We start from the raw sequence: 14,093 nt of genomic DNA, 5'->3' as shown, positions 1-14,093 counted from the left end.
ACACACCCTGTGTTGCTGTCTCAGCTCTTAGGGTCCATCTTTGAGTTGGACCCCACATTTATCTACTCTTACTCTCTTTTGGCAGCAAGTAATTAATTAAAGTTCTCAAACAAGTTGGATGGAATGAGGGAAACATCTCTGAAGCTGTATCTGAGCAAGCCTTTAAGCTTGTTTAGTGTTTAGAACAACTCAGTGTTGTTCCTATAAGTGCTGGAGATTTTACTGTGTGGAATCACTGCTGTTTCTGGGGAAGTCCTTCAAGTGCCTTGGACTTGAGTTTTACCTTAGGACCTGGTTTTGCAGCTGGATTCACATTACAGATTAGATTCTCCTTCCCTGGAAAAATCCCTTCTCCTTACCAGGCTTCCTGCTGTCAGTCACTGGGACACTGAAATCTGGGTGCTGAGAGTATATTCCAAATCTCAGTTGACATTGTGCTACTTGTGGTTCAAAACATGACATTTTCTTCCTTATGCAATAATGGCAGCATGACTGTGATTTCAGAGCTATGTAGCTGTGATGTGAGACACTAGTGTTGAAAGAAATTTATTTAATTACTTTGTGTGTTTCCAACCAGAGGGGAGGAACTTTTTTTTTTTTTGGAGGGGTGTATTCATATTTCCTACAGGTGTTTTAAGCAATGTAAAATATTTTAATACCAAGAATTATTTTAATTTTTTAAAAATAGATATTTCTATCTGGGAAGGATTTTGGCAAGGTATAATTGAAACTTACTTATCAAATAATATATGTCATATTTTAATATATATTTATATATAAATACTCATGAAATAATGAAATTCAATTAAAAGAATTTTCAATTCAATTCAAAAGAATATTTATTAAGCTAAGAATTCAGTAGTTCAGAAGGTATTAAGGGGCTCAAACTCTGTATATAATGAGGCTTACATGTAGGATAACTTACAAATATTTCAGCAGAGTAAATGTAACTTCCCCCCGGCACTCGAGAATGTTTACATTAAAATAAAGCACACCAGTGATGCATGGTCCTCTCTACTTCCTAACATTTTTTCCACTTTCCCTCCTTAGTGTTGATCCTTTCCAGATACTTAGATTTCTGACTGCCTTTTAACAAAGCTGCTTTTCTCTAAAAGGGTAAGATGGGTTTATTTAGAAGGTCCTGCTTTGGAGAAGAGTGAGCACACAGGGTTCAGCACCAGTTGGAGTGTAGTGCCAGCAGTGCCATGATTCTTGCTGTGTAATTAGGAGGCAAACAAAGTCATGGTTTTGACTGTGTGTTTATTTGTTTATTTGCTGTGATGCCCAGTGCTATTAAAAAAAAAAAAAAAAAAAAAAAAAAAAGCTTATAAGCATTGACTGTGACTGAACAAAGTTCTTTAAGCATATATTTATCTCTAAATGTATGAGTGGCCTCACTCAGCATGTTTGGAGTTGGGTGTGGGTTTGTAAATGTTCAGTGAATGACTTCACTTTGATTGCAAAACATTGGTTACTGTTTTATCAGTTTTAGGTAATACTGACAGCTCTTGATAGTTGCCCCCAGTTCTGTTACAGGTAGCTGTGGCTCAGATTCCTTTTGCAGAGTGAATGTGTTACACTGAGTGCTGCTTGCAGCATAACTTGAGACTGGGCTAAAGGCATCTGAGCTGCCTGGCCATGAGCTCAGCACTTCACTGAGCAGCACACTGCCAGAGCCACATGGGACATTTGCTGCTGTACAACAGGTTAATAACATCTCACTGGGAGGAAATACATGAAATATTACACAGCTATGAAAAGCTCCTCTTGAGTTGTATGCGCTTACATGAAGTTACAGATGTATTGGCTATGACTAGATAGCATCCAACTGAATGGGAGTATTTCACAAATGGAGAAGAATAAATTAAAAAATGCATGTGGCTGTGAAACAAATTGCAGTCTGTCTTTGGAAGGAGGGAGAATAATGATCTCTTTCCAGTGCAACTTCAACCTTTAGGTTTTACTCCTTTCCCTCTCTTCCCTGTTTGACTGTAATTTTTGGGAGAGACACACTTTTTTCTGCATACACACACTTCTGGTGGTGTTCAGCTGCATTTTGATGATCCCAGTGTTTCATTTCCTTGACTGTGGTGCTGCAGCTCTGGATCAAATTCTCATCACTCTGCACAAGTCACTCTTTGGTCTGTTTTAGCCAGATTGAAGTGCAAGTAAGGGCATTTCTCTAACCTTCCTATAACCTTGTGCTTCCTTCCTCACTGACTCTCTTGTCTTTGTTTCCACTTCTAGTATACAGTTAGATGCTCTGTGGCTATAAACAGGTCTATGTTGTTTATAATTCTGTTCAGATGCTCCACTTTATATCAGCCTAGGAACTCATGGAAAGAAATCTACCTTGGTTCTGTTGTAAAGTTTTTTAAACTGTGATTCTGCACTGCAAAAATATTCCCCCACATGGATTTAGAGTAATTCTGGCTTGTTTAGGTCTATGCTCTTGATAGGCATTTCCTTTTTCTTTTTTTCTTTCCTAATGATTACCATTATTTTGCCTGTATTGGTACCATGAAAGGAAACTGCAAACAAAAGTGTTGCAGCCCTAGTCCTACTGACTAAAATCCTCCCCTAACTGGAGTGAGGCCAGGGCCCCACCTGGCAAGAGTGTTGCAGCCAGGAGTTAAAATTCCTGTGCTTTTGCATCTGCTTCTCTCTAGAAAAAACATCACACAGGAGTATTTTTAAATCTCTGTTTGCAAATGGTGGAGTCATGCTTCCCCTTCTCTTTCCTTACTGTCCTTTCTGTGACTGAACAGTAATACAAGCTGGGGGCTTTAGAACATGCTGAGTAATTACTGTATCCAGTTTCCATCAGAAACTCATCAGGAAGCAACCATCCAATTCTCCAGGTGGCTTTGAAAATTTCATCCCACGGCAGTGAACATAAATTTGTCTTCATTTAAACTGCACCTTAAGCTTGCTTGTTCCGGAAAGAGAAAATGTGCCTGTCCATAATGAAAAACAAAGAAGCATTGTTATTAGCCACAGCCTATTTATGGCATTTCCCACCAGTGACTCAGAATGAATCATTAATGATTCCAGGCAAAAACCATATCAGTCTGTCTCCTCTCTGCTTGCAGAGGGTGAGTGGGATTTTACAATCTGGTGGAATAGCAGTGTTTTCTGCTCATGAGCTGTGAGATCCCAGCTTCTTCACATTGGAACCATATGTTTGCTGTAACACCTACTCAAAGATCTTGGAGTTGACCAAGTGCATTTCTAGCAGCAGGTTAGAAATGACCTGGAGCAGAGCCCTTGCTGGCTGATCATAGCTCAGGGGCTGAGCAGCACAACTAGGCAGATTTAGGAAACTTTTTCAAGTGGATGAATGTGGAAATCATTCCACTCCTCATCTTGCTGTTTCTGCTTTCAGGGCTATGGAATTGTCCTCTGCACTGAAGGAAGTTCAGATATGTTATTCTCTGCTGCTTGTGCAAAACAGAGATTTTGCTCTGTTTGATCCATTCAATCTGAAGGGGTTGCAGTTCTTCAGAAGATCCCATTCCTTGGTACTTTGCCAAGACCAACCCCTTAGATTTCAGTTTTCCATGTCAGTTTTCTGCCTTGGTCTGGAGGTCAGTTAATTTTCAATGGATTCAACTGTTTCTGAGAGTGAAATGGAAGTTATTTTTTCTGCATACTCTTCCTATGTCACATAAACAGCTACGACAGAGCAAGGCAGACGTTTTTATGCTTCAGAATGAGTGCTTTGGCAGGAGAACGTTCTGAAAGTGCCTTTTGCTATCTTTAGAAAAAGCAATCGACGTGTAGTTTAATAATGAATGCAGTTGCTGTGTGATCTTAACTTGGCTCCTGGTTGAGCTGTGTTATGATTATGTCTGAGAGCATAAACAGATTTTCCACTGATGCCTTTTTAAGAAAATGTTTTCTGGTAAATGTTTGTTTCTCATACAGAAAGTACTTGTATACGGTGGGGGAAGGAACAGTAATGTGAGTTTCCTCCATTCTGCCTTTTTTTTTTTTGTGAAGGAGAAATAAGGGGACAGAAATGCTCACAGCTGTTTCTACAACTTTCCACTGTCTGACCTTTTTGTCCTGCCATGCCCCCTTTCAGTTCCTGCTGCTGGGTGTTCCCATATTCAATGTTCTTATTTATTTCCTTATTTATTTCCTTATCCGTTCTGTGAAAGCAGCTCTGGATTACTTTTGCCTTAATACTTTCATGGATATTCCCCAAAGATACCTTCACAATCTTGATAAGATAGGATAGTTTTATTCTCCAGTGCAGAAATATTTTGGTGCCTTTAAGATCTTTGGAGGCTTGGGAAGTTTGCTTCATTTTTGACAGTATAAAACTTGTACAGCATTTTGGGCATTTGAAACATGAAATCCATCAAACTCATGTGAGCAGAAAGTGCAGTGCAGAGAGCTCAGCATCTGCAGGCATGGATGCCTTCAGAGTTTCAGGTGTCTAGGAAATGAAGCACATGATCAGATGTTGGTTAAACTGGCTTGTCTTGTTCCAGAGTATTCTGGGACAGAAAATGGGATTTAATCAACCTCCCCACGGTGATGGTAGATGACTTAAGCAGGTCTCTAATTCAAAATAGGAAAAATATTCCTTGTCAGTAACCATTGATGAAGTTTGAAAGGCCATATTTGGATTTTTATTAGTAGTGTTCTTGGATAATTACTGATTTTTTTTTTTCTCTACAATATTTATTACATGTGTTGGCTTAGGTTGAAATTTTAAGTACAAAACTGTTTCCTTAATTGTGTCCAGCTTACCTCAGGGAGCCTGTGTTCTTACCTGAGTGTGATATATCCTTAAGAATTATATACTAACCCCAAAAATGTGTTGAATTACCTGAAATGAAAACTGCACTCCTTTTTTCTTAGGTGAGAATAAAAGCACTTGATTTTGGTATTATAAGGTTTGAAATTACTTTCTTTGGAGGGAAAAGCAATTTGTGCAATTTGCCACCACGTGGCTTTTTCTCATGATACACTTGTTTTTCCTGCTACTCTAACCTTGAGCATCACTTACTGGAGCTTTTCCCTTTTTGGCCAGACGATGGGAAGGTGGAGATCCAGGTGTTTCCAATCAGAAGACCCCAACCACTATCCTCCTAACCCCAGAGAGAAAGTTCCATAGCTTTGGCTATGCTGCAAGAGACTTCTACCATGACTTGGATCCCACTGAGTCAAAGCACTGGTTGTATTTTGAAAAGTTTAAGATGAAGCTGCATACCACTGGTGTAAGTAATATCCAAACTCTGTTTGCTGCTCAAGTTGTTTTTCTCTGAACACTACTGAATTTTTGTCAACTAGAAGTGAAGCATCTCTACATTTAGAGAGTAAATTGAGTGAATTAAGCTCTTCAGTTAGGATTATGATTCATATTGTTTTTCACTGCATTTGGCAACTGTATCCAGCCTTCCTTGTAGATCTTAAAAAATCAGCATCTGCTTTGCTTAGATCTTCATGTCCTGTGTGGGGAATGTGCATGAGTTTGGTTTGTTCTGTAACTCTGGTCAGCAGAAATAGAATATAAGAACCCTGAGCTCTAGAGCAGCCAAGCAAATTCACCCAGAATTCATTGCCAGAACTGCAAGTGCCAGTTGGGCTGTTAATTTGACATTATTCCTTCTGATTGTGTTTTTGTCTTTAATCCGTTCTAGAGCTTTGGGAATTGGTCAGTACTTTCTCTTTTGAGGTATTTTCTGGTTTCATCTGTTGGTGGGAAACTAAAAATCTGTACTTTTAACTCTTAACTTGGATTAAATATCTTGCATGTGCAACTTTATTGCAGTTGCTTACAGCTGCATCTGTTGCAATTGTTTAATATTTAGTCCATATTTCTTTCTCTGCCTGCAGTTATCTGTAGGCATGGTGAGTGTTTAAAAACAAAGTCTAAAATAAGCAGCAAAGTATCATGTTCCAGGAAATTCAAGTGATGAGTTAAATCCTCTTCAGAATAGTTTTGTCACTTTTTCCTAATCAGGTGAATAATGAAGAGTTTGCTGTCCTCAAGCAGTGGGAATTAATTTGATGTTTGCCTTTTTCTTTTAATAACTTCCAGTTATTTTCTCTCATGTAGAATCTTACCATGGAGACAGACCTGACAGCTGCAAATGGCAAAAAAGTAAAAGCACTTGAGATATTTGCTTATGCTTTGCAATTTTTTAAGGAACAGGCATTAAAGGTGGGTTATGCTTCCTTATCAAGATTTTTCTATATTTGTAACTGGGATTAATATGAGCTTAATATTTTTAGGCTTGCCAAGCTTTGACCTAAGTTGTATTTGATGTAAACAAAGCAAGGCAGGTGTAGAAATTCTGGGCAGACTGTGGACTCTGGAGAGCTCACAGTAGCCTGAAGTAATTTCCCCTTGCACAGGTCAAGCTTGATTCACTAATAGCATCACTGTGATGCAGAGTTCTGAATAGCTTTTTACTGGCTTAGGTATTTTCTACTGTATTTATAATGGGGGAAAGAAAAAAGGTGGATTTGACAAGAAAATTTAAAAGCTTATTATTTTCAATTTTTGATTTGAAATGTTGCAGTGCTCATTTTTTGCAGTGTTCTTGGATCACAAGATTGTTTTTCTTACTCTCCAATGGAATACATGGCCCCAGTAAACAGGTTTTGAGATTTTAAATCCCGTGTAAACAGTCAATTGTGAGTTAAGTAAACATTGGCTTCCAACATGCCACTATAATGTCAGTGTGAGCAGAGAAATTCCTGGGTCAAATCAGAGTATTCATCCAAGCAACTGTTGTTTAAAATAGCCTTGTGGTTAAAAGCTAACCTACTTTTTTGAATGGGTTTAATTTATTTTCTCTGAGATCCCAGTCTGTTCCTCATGGCTGCAGAGAAACAATCCTGCCACTACAACTCAAATGCCTCACCTTGTCAGAGACATTTTTAACTCTCTACTTTTTTGGGGTTGGTTGTGGAGTCACAGACTTGGACCTGTGCACACACTGGGGATATTCTTAGCAAATATGAATGTTGGATAAAATCCCATATATTTGCTGTGCTGCCTGCTCATGGCTACATCTTTTTCCTGATGTTAATAACTAAATCCCTGGCATTTGTGAGTGAATCCTGGAACTAATTAGACAAGCCATGTAAGTGAGCTGTTACTTTGGACTGTACTGTGTCTGTCTGTGGTGCCCTTGCAGTATAAAGGTGCCACTTTTCCAGCAGGGATTTTTGAACTGCAACATAGCTAAACAAACACAACACCTTGGCTCAGCACATGCAGAAACATTTTTTTAATGCATTCTAAAGGCCTGTTGTCCACCTTTCTGAACCTTTCTCTGTTTGGATGGAGATTTGGATAGGACATATGGAAATGACATTTTACTTGGAACCTTGCCCAAAACATGTCAGTATATCACCTAATTTGCAAATGCAGTACAGACTTTCCTCTTTTTTAAGAGAAGAAAAAAAAGGACAATAAAAGTACTAAACTAGTCTTGAATGTTCCCTTTAAGCAAAGTTTTGAAGGACCAATCAGTCATTTTTTTAAAGGGGTTAACTGTAACTTCCCCTTGTTAACTGCATTATAAAAGTTTGATTTAAAGGTAAGTGGTGTATAGAGAAGTCATTGAAAAATCCAGATTGTAAAACATAAATGTCCATCAGTGATACTCCAAATATTTTTCTGTATACTAATCAAGATGTAATTGTAAATTCCTCAAGCTAACAGCAAATCACACACCATGGCTAAGAATGTACATAAATGTGCTGTAATATTGTGTAAGTTGCTACTTTTGCAAAAGCTATCTCTTATACTTTATTTTGAGCAGTATTTTCTATAGGCCTTTTCTATAGGCCTCCTTGAGAAAGCTTCAACCTTAGTCCCACCTTTTGGCCTAGTTAAAGCATTCTTGGCAGGTTGGAAGTAATTCTGATTTTTAGCATGGATGTAACAGGAAAAAAATTGAAAAGAGGGTTACTGTTATCAAAGCCAGAAGAAAATAATGTTTTCCTGTAGACACCCATCATTTTATATTCATCTCTATTTTCCTTTTTTGTTTTTTTGGGTTTTTTTAGGAGCTCAGTGACCAAGGAGGCTCAGACTTTGAAAACAATGAAATAAGATGGGTCATTACAGTGCCTGCTATTTGGAAGCAGCCTGCAAAGCAGTTTATGAGACAAGCTGCCTACAAGGTAATATTACAGGCTAAATGTAGAAATGCCCCTTTAAAGCCATAGTTTATAAGCTAAATGATTTAATGTATTGGGAGCAATTTAGTATAAACTAAAAATAAGTATAAATACAGTCTAGAAACATTGAAAGAGGAGTTATCTCTAAAAAGCAGTAGCTGTAGGTTATATGTATTCACCTCTTAAATGCCTTTTTCTTACTATTTACTTTAATATATTGGTGTCCCTCACTGCAGACTTATTTTAGTCATCATGGACAGTGTATTCCTGCTGAATTCAGTGCAAATGGAACAGATGTAGTTTTGAGACCCTAGGGAAAGTTGAGTTTAAAATACTGGACACAGCTTTGTTTTGTTACTTTCTTTAGGTCATCACAGACTTTTAAAGTTAAAAAAAAAAAAAAAAAAGGGAAAAAGGAGGGAAAGAAGAGACTCCTTGGTGGGACTTCTTTTCCAGTGCCCATTTTCCCACAGTAGGAATGAAAGGACTGTGAACCCAATAGTCTGGATATAAAATTAAATTTAAATGTTATTTTCGCCAGTAAGAGGTTTATCTGCATTTAACTCTTTCTGCCCCTCAGATATGTGCACTTTCCATATGCATGTCCTTTATTTCAGATTCAGTTTGTCTCTCTAACACATGAGATGTACACATTCTTCTTTTCATCAGGATATTCATTTTTAGATTTTGTTGGGGTTTTTTTTTTTTTTCATTTTTGGTCAGAGACTTGCGTAACTCATTGGCAGCAGCTATGCAATGCACAGTTTGTAAAATATCTTCTAGTTCATGAGTAATTTGCAGAGTGCTCCTGGGAAACACCCAGCTTTTTCTAACTCTGTTTCTAACTATCTCTAATGTTGAGCAACGTTTTTCTTAACAGTCTGTATTGTGGGATTGCTAATGCTAGTGCCAGAAGCAAAACACTCTTAAAGTTCTGATGGAAGGACACGGTTGTAGGTAAATCTGAAACACTAGAGACCCATTCATTATCTCTGTATATTGTTGTCTGCCTGCTGTCTGTGTGCATGTGTGCTCGTGAAGTGGGAGCTGTGTAAGGAGCAGGGCAGGGTTCAGGTAGATCTCTTGGCATTTCTCATTTGTGGCACAATGGAATGTTGTTAATTAGTGTCTGTGTCTGTGGTTGTGTCTGTGATTGTGTACTTCTATGGGCAAGCTTGACAAACAGCAAGGACTGACAAGGCTTTAAACTCAGGGTGTGTGATCCACTGCAGGAAAACTCGAGTTTAGGGAAATAATTCATGTGAACTTCACACATGGCTGATTTTTTTCAAAGCAGTGGGGATGAAGAAACCAGTGCAGAAAACAGAATTCTGAATTGCCATTCAGTCTTTCAGATTCCTATTGCTGGATCCAAATGTTCCTCATGGATGGGTCAGAAGTTGCAGCTCTTCTTCTTAGCCATTGGAAGATGGAAGCGTCTTGAAAATGAGGGACATCATGCAGAGAGAAGTGTGAAAAAACAGTGGTAGAAACCTTGTAACAGGGGACACACTGAAGTACAACCACCAGTCTGAGCTGAGACTTAACTTGCAGAAAATATTAATGAGCTGTGGAAATGTGCTGAGCAATCTGTGTCAAATGAGGTAGCTCCAAGAGAGCTAAAGTACTAAAACAGCTTCAGTCACAGGTTCACAGTCTAAAGCCCAGCCTTTGTGGAATGGTTAAGTACTTGTCTAGGCAAAGCTAATGGAATTAATAATGTAAAGTAAGAAGTACTGGAAATCTGCTGCTGTGCTCAACATCCATCAGCTTTTGATCAGCCTATGATCTCAGTGCACCTCTGATGTCCCCTCATCTCTGCTTTGCCTCAAACAAAACATTGCTAACCTGGAACTCCTCATCTGCCCAAGGGCTGCTGCATTGTCCCTTTCCAGCTGCTGAATCAGTAATCTATGTTCCCTTCAGCTCACAGTTCTTCCTCTCTCTTTCCATGCAGCTTATCAAAATCCTGCTAATTCTGTCTGCATGACAGCTTTTCCTGTCATTGCACACTGCTGAGCTTTCATCCAAGCTGTCAGTGATTTTGCATCTTGGTTACTCCAACATCATTTCCTTGTCTTCAGCAGCTGTAGTCTGGCTTGGTTTGTATCTCTTCAGAGTATTGCCTCTAAAGAGTTCTGTAGCCTTGCATTTGGAAGGGAATCAGCCCTCATTTGACTCCATCTGTGTCATCTCAGACATAAGCTGCATGTCCAGACCATCAAAATCTGTATTGCTCACTCATTTTCCTTTTCTGGAACCCTTTTGAAGATGCTGGGTTTTTTCATGCCTACAAAAACTTCACTGTGATTAACTACTTACATAGGAAATCTACTCCTCATTGCTTCTTGCTGTTACTCTGCTGCCCTATCTGTATTCATCTTTTGTGCTTTTTTGTATCCTGAACAAGTTTTATAGCTGAGTTATTGCCTCTTTGAAGCAGGTATTTGTTTATTCTCTCTGGGGCCTTCTGAGGATCTAAGTCTGGCAGGTTGCATGTCTTTACAGAATATTTTGCTGAATCAAAATTACTTTATTCCTGAATAACAGTTCACAGATGCTTTTTCCTGTCCCTCGTGCTTAGTTCCCATGTGTCCAGAGATGGTTCTAAAGCTCTGAGACACTTGTTGAGGTCTGGTCAGAACTGGAGAGAGTGTCAACTCTGTAGGACTCACTTAGCTTTATGTTTCCTTTCCCAAAACACATCTGCTGGGATTAGTGTGCATTGCATCAGTGCTGTCTACATCCTTAGGAATTACTTTTAGGGTTTACAGTCATATTTGCCATTCTCCCCACTAGTAAAATATAAGACATCATAAATAGCATCAGCTTTTCTTGTTTCTTGTGTCCCAATTGTTCTGCTTCACATTCTTTGGGCACAGGAAGTGCAGAGCAGAATCTGCAGGCTGGAATTCCTTGGATGTGCCAATAGGAATAAAGTGTTAAGGAGGAGTTGGGAGTGGGACAGGAATATGTGAATGCAGAAGCTGTAAGATCAGAAAGTAAAACATTACATAACAAATGCACTCAGGGCAGGGTGAAGGAAAGGGAAGGCTGGTGCATTTTCTGCCCAAAATACTCCCTGGGCTTTCAAACATCAGTCAGTTGGTCTAGGCTTAGATACTGAGGGTTTCTTTTTCATATGAGCTCTTGAGCTCATTCTAGAGCTCTGAAGTAGATTTATTTTTCAATTACAAATAGCAAATAAAATTGTTTGCATGGTAAGTTCATATAAACAAAAAGAGAGGCAGTCTAAGTTATATGATTAAAGCATGTGAGCCTAAAATTCAGAGGCTTTATTTAACCAGCTCCTATGCTGAGCATTTATTGCTATCTTCACATCAGTTTTGTCATGGAATGTGCACAATGAGAATTATTTAACATATTGTGTTCTGGGGTCAATGACATTACATTGATCAATACTGCTTTACTCTGGAGAAACCTTTGGAGAAAAATAAACAAACTTGGTGAAAGAATAATGTGGCAGCACAAAGAAATTCTTTGCTAATAAAAACATGACATGAAATATGCTTGATTTTTTAAAAGATGGCTTGGGAGGTTTAACCAGATTGAAATTTGTGAAGCTGAACTACTCATATTCCCTCATAAGTCTGTTCTTCTGTACATAAAACACATGCAACTGAAATTTATTTGTGTAGGGACAGTGTGACAGGCTTCTATAAACTGCATAAGAAGGTGTAAGCAGCATTGGGAAGGTGGTTATTTTTCTGAAACAATATTTTTTAGTGAGGCAGATGAGGCAGAAATGTGTTAATGCATCAATCATCCTGATTATTTGTAGCTTGTGGGGGTTTGGTGAGTCTGATTTCACTTTTGTGATATTAAGATATTTTTAATCATGAGGATTAAATTGTTTTTGAGTGATTTAGGGAGGATTCTGCATCTTATAGCTGTGTTTAATTAGGAAATGATAACTTACTGAGAGGTGAAGATTACAGAGTGGAAATTGTGTACTAATTGATCTCTGCTCACACATTTGAGTTCCTCAAACAGGTTCACATGAAGGCAGAGGCATCTGCTGATCCAGTTCTGTACATTTGTGTTTGTCCACTTTTGTGGCACAAGTTGGAGCATTTGCAGTTTTTCCTTTTGCTAAACAAGTAAAAGAAGAGGTTTTCATAGCATTCTTTGTAGGAGTGAATCTGTGCCTGTCTTACCAAGTTTTGAAACACGTTTCTCAGGTTGTTAGAAATTGCCTGAAAGCAACAGAAATAGCCAAAACATAGAATCTTCATTCTGCCTGGTGGAAAGACTGTGCTAGATGATACTTAACAGCCCAGAAATAAAAAATTGCCTGAAAGGCTGTAAACTACAGTCATTAGGAAGTGATAGAAATCCACATATGTAACTCAGTGTGGACAAGGTCTAAAACTAATGGGTTTGATTGTAATAAATTCATAGAAAAGGTCAATAGATTGGTCTGAAAGACATCTTAGATCCAATATTCAGTTACAGAAAAAAGATGCATGGGCTGAAATTGGAGCTGTAGTGAAAATATTAAGACAAAATCAGAAAGCCCAAGGTACAGAACAAGATGCAACTTACAGAAATTATCAAGCAAGTATTTTTCTCAGTGCAAATCCTTCTCAGTCAGGGCCACTTGTGTCTTTTTCCTAAAATCAGCCTGAGCCATAAGGCTCCACAATAAGGATGTTTCTAAATGAAGGGAAGGAGAAAACCTGGGACATTAGGAAGAGACCTAAATAGGAAGGGTCAGGCTTTGCTGTGGTAGTAACTGGTGCCTGCCCCAGGTACAAAAAGCATTTCTAGAGTATTATAACATGAAAAATTGAAAAGCTTATGAGAATTTAATGGCTTCATTTTTCTAATGCACGCTACTCATCAGACTTGCAAGTAATGTTCTCCTGTACCTTGGGGGATATAATATAATGCAGCAAAAAAAATTTTGGTAATGCCACTTGGTGCTAAGCTTTCAGTTACTGCCCAAATGTGATCTGTGACAGGAGTCCCTTGGGAAGGAGCTGCAGCAACATCACCCTGGAGAAATATGGACCAAATGCCACTGTGGTCCCATTTATCTTCAGCTTGTCAAAAAATATGTGTTCTACTTGTTATTATTCAGCAATATGTGACTCAACTTTAGTAATGCTAATTTGGATTTGTTTGTGGTCCCAATACCTGAGAAACTTTTTGAGGAATAAGATGGCAGAGTCACAACAAAACAAGCAATTTGTGCAAACAGAAGTGTTGGTGATTTCAGTTTCTTGTGGTTATTCCTTACCTAAAAAATTATCCAAGATTCTTCTCCTTGGAAAATTGTCGCTGGGATTACTTCTGAGACCAAAATGTTATAGACTGGATCTAATGTCCTAAGTAGGGGCTGCTGCAATTACTAGTATTCTTTCATGTCTCACAAATACAAGAAATCCTTTTCTCTCTCATGATGACCCAGAAAACTTCTACCTTGCCAGTGTGTAGCAAGAAATTATCTTTCATATGAGCAGTTAATAAAAGCTTTTTGTCAAATAGGCATAGGTAAAGTCCAGAACCTTCTCCATGAATTGTAAACAAAAGTGCTGCATCATGACTGGTAGCCAGTGCTCATAATTTGGATATTTTCTGCCTTATGTTCACCTTTCTTCCTAAAATTTTTAAATTAAAAAGTGGAAATTGTAATACAAAATCCAAAAGACCCAATAAGTATAAATTTTGTTAATAGAGTCAGTCTCTAGAGTTCCAAAGAATTCCAAGCTCAGGTTGAAAATAAAAAGAATAGATAATAAAAGTAATGTATAAAATACAAAGAATTATGCTAAGGTAAAGCAATTTGTACTCTTGGCTTTGTAATAGCAACACCAGAAAAATAAATTGAGGCAGTCTAACTGTGCTTAGCAAAGGCATTTATCTCAATCACACAGCCTAGCTGTCTGTAACAAACTGGTTCATCTAATCAGGGGCCC

The 14,093-nt window shown here is 38.3% G+C and overlaps 1 protein-coding gene across 2 annotated transcripts in view; it reads left to right on the top strand.

Moving 5' to 3' along the window:
• Positions 1-14,093, top strand: part of HSPA12A (heat shock protein family A (Hsp70) member 12A) — a 55,140-nt gene that overhangs the window by 16,728 nt on the left and 24,319 nt on the right. For both annotated transcript variants that reach the window (XM_079312679.1, XM_079312680.1), the window contains exons 5-7: positions 5,045-5,231; positions 6,074-6,178; positions 8,038-8,154. In XM_079312679.1, the coding sequence (XP_079168805.1) occupies positions 5,045-5,231; positions 6,074-6,178; positions 8,038-8,154 (409 nt within the window). The remainder of the gene's footprint in view (positions 1-5,044; positions 5,232-6,073; positions 6,179-8,037; positions 8,155-14,093) is intronic.

Source organism: Erithacus rubecula (assembly GCF_903797595.1).
Source record: "Erithacus rubecula genome assembly, chromosome: 9".
In the NCBI taxonomy this organism is placed as follows: domain Eukaryota; kingdom Metazoa; phylum Chordata; class Aves; order Passeriformes; family Muscicapidae; genus Erithacus; species Erithacus rubecula.
Note: the sequence above shows the minus strand (reverse complement) of the source record. Positions and strands in the feature narration are given on the sequence as shown.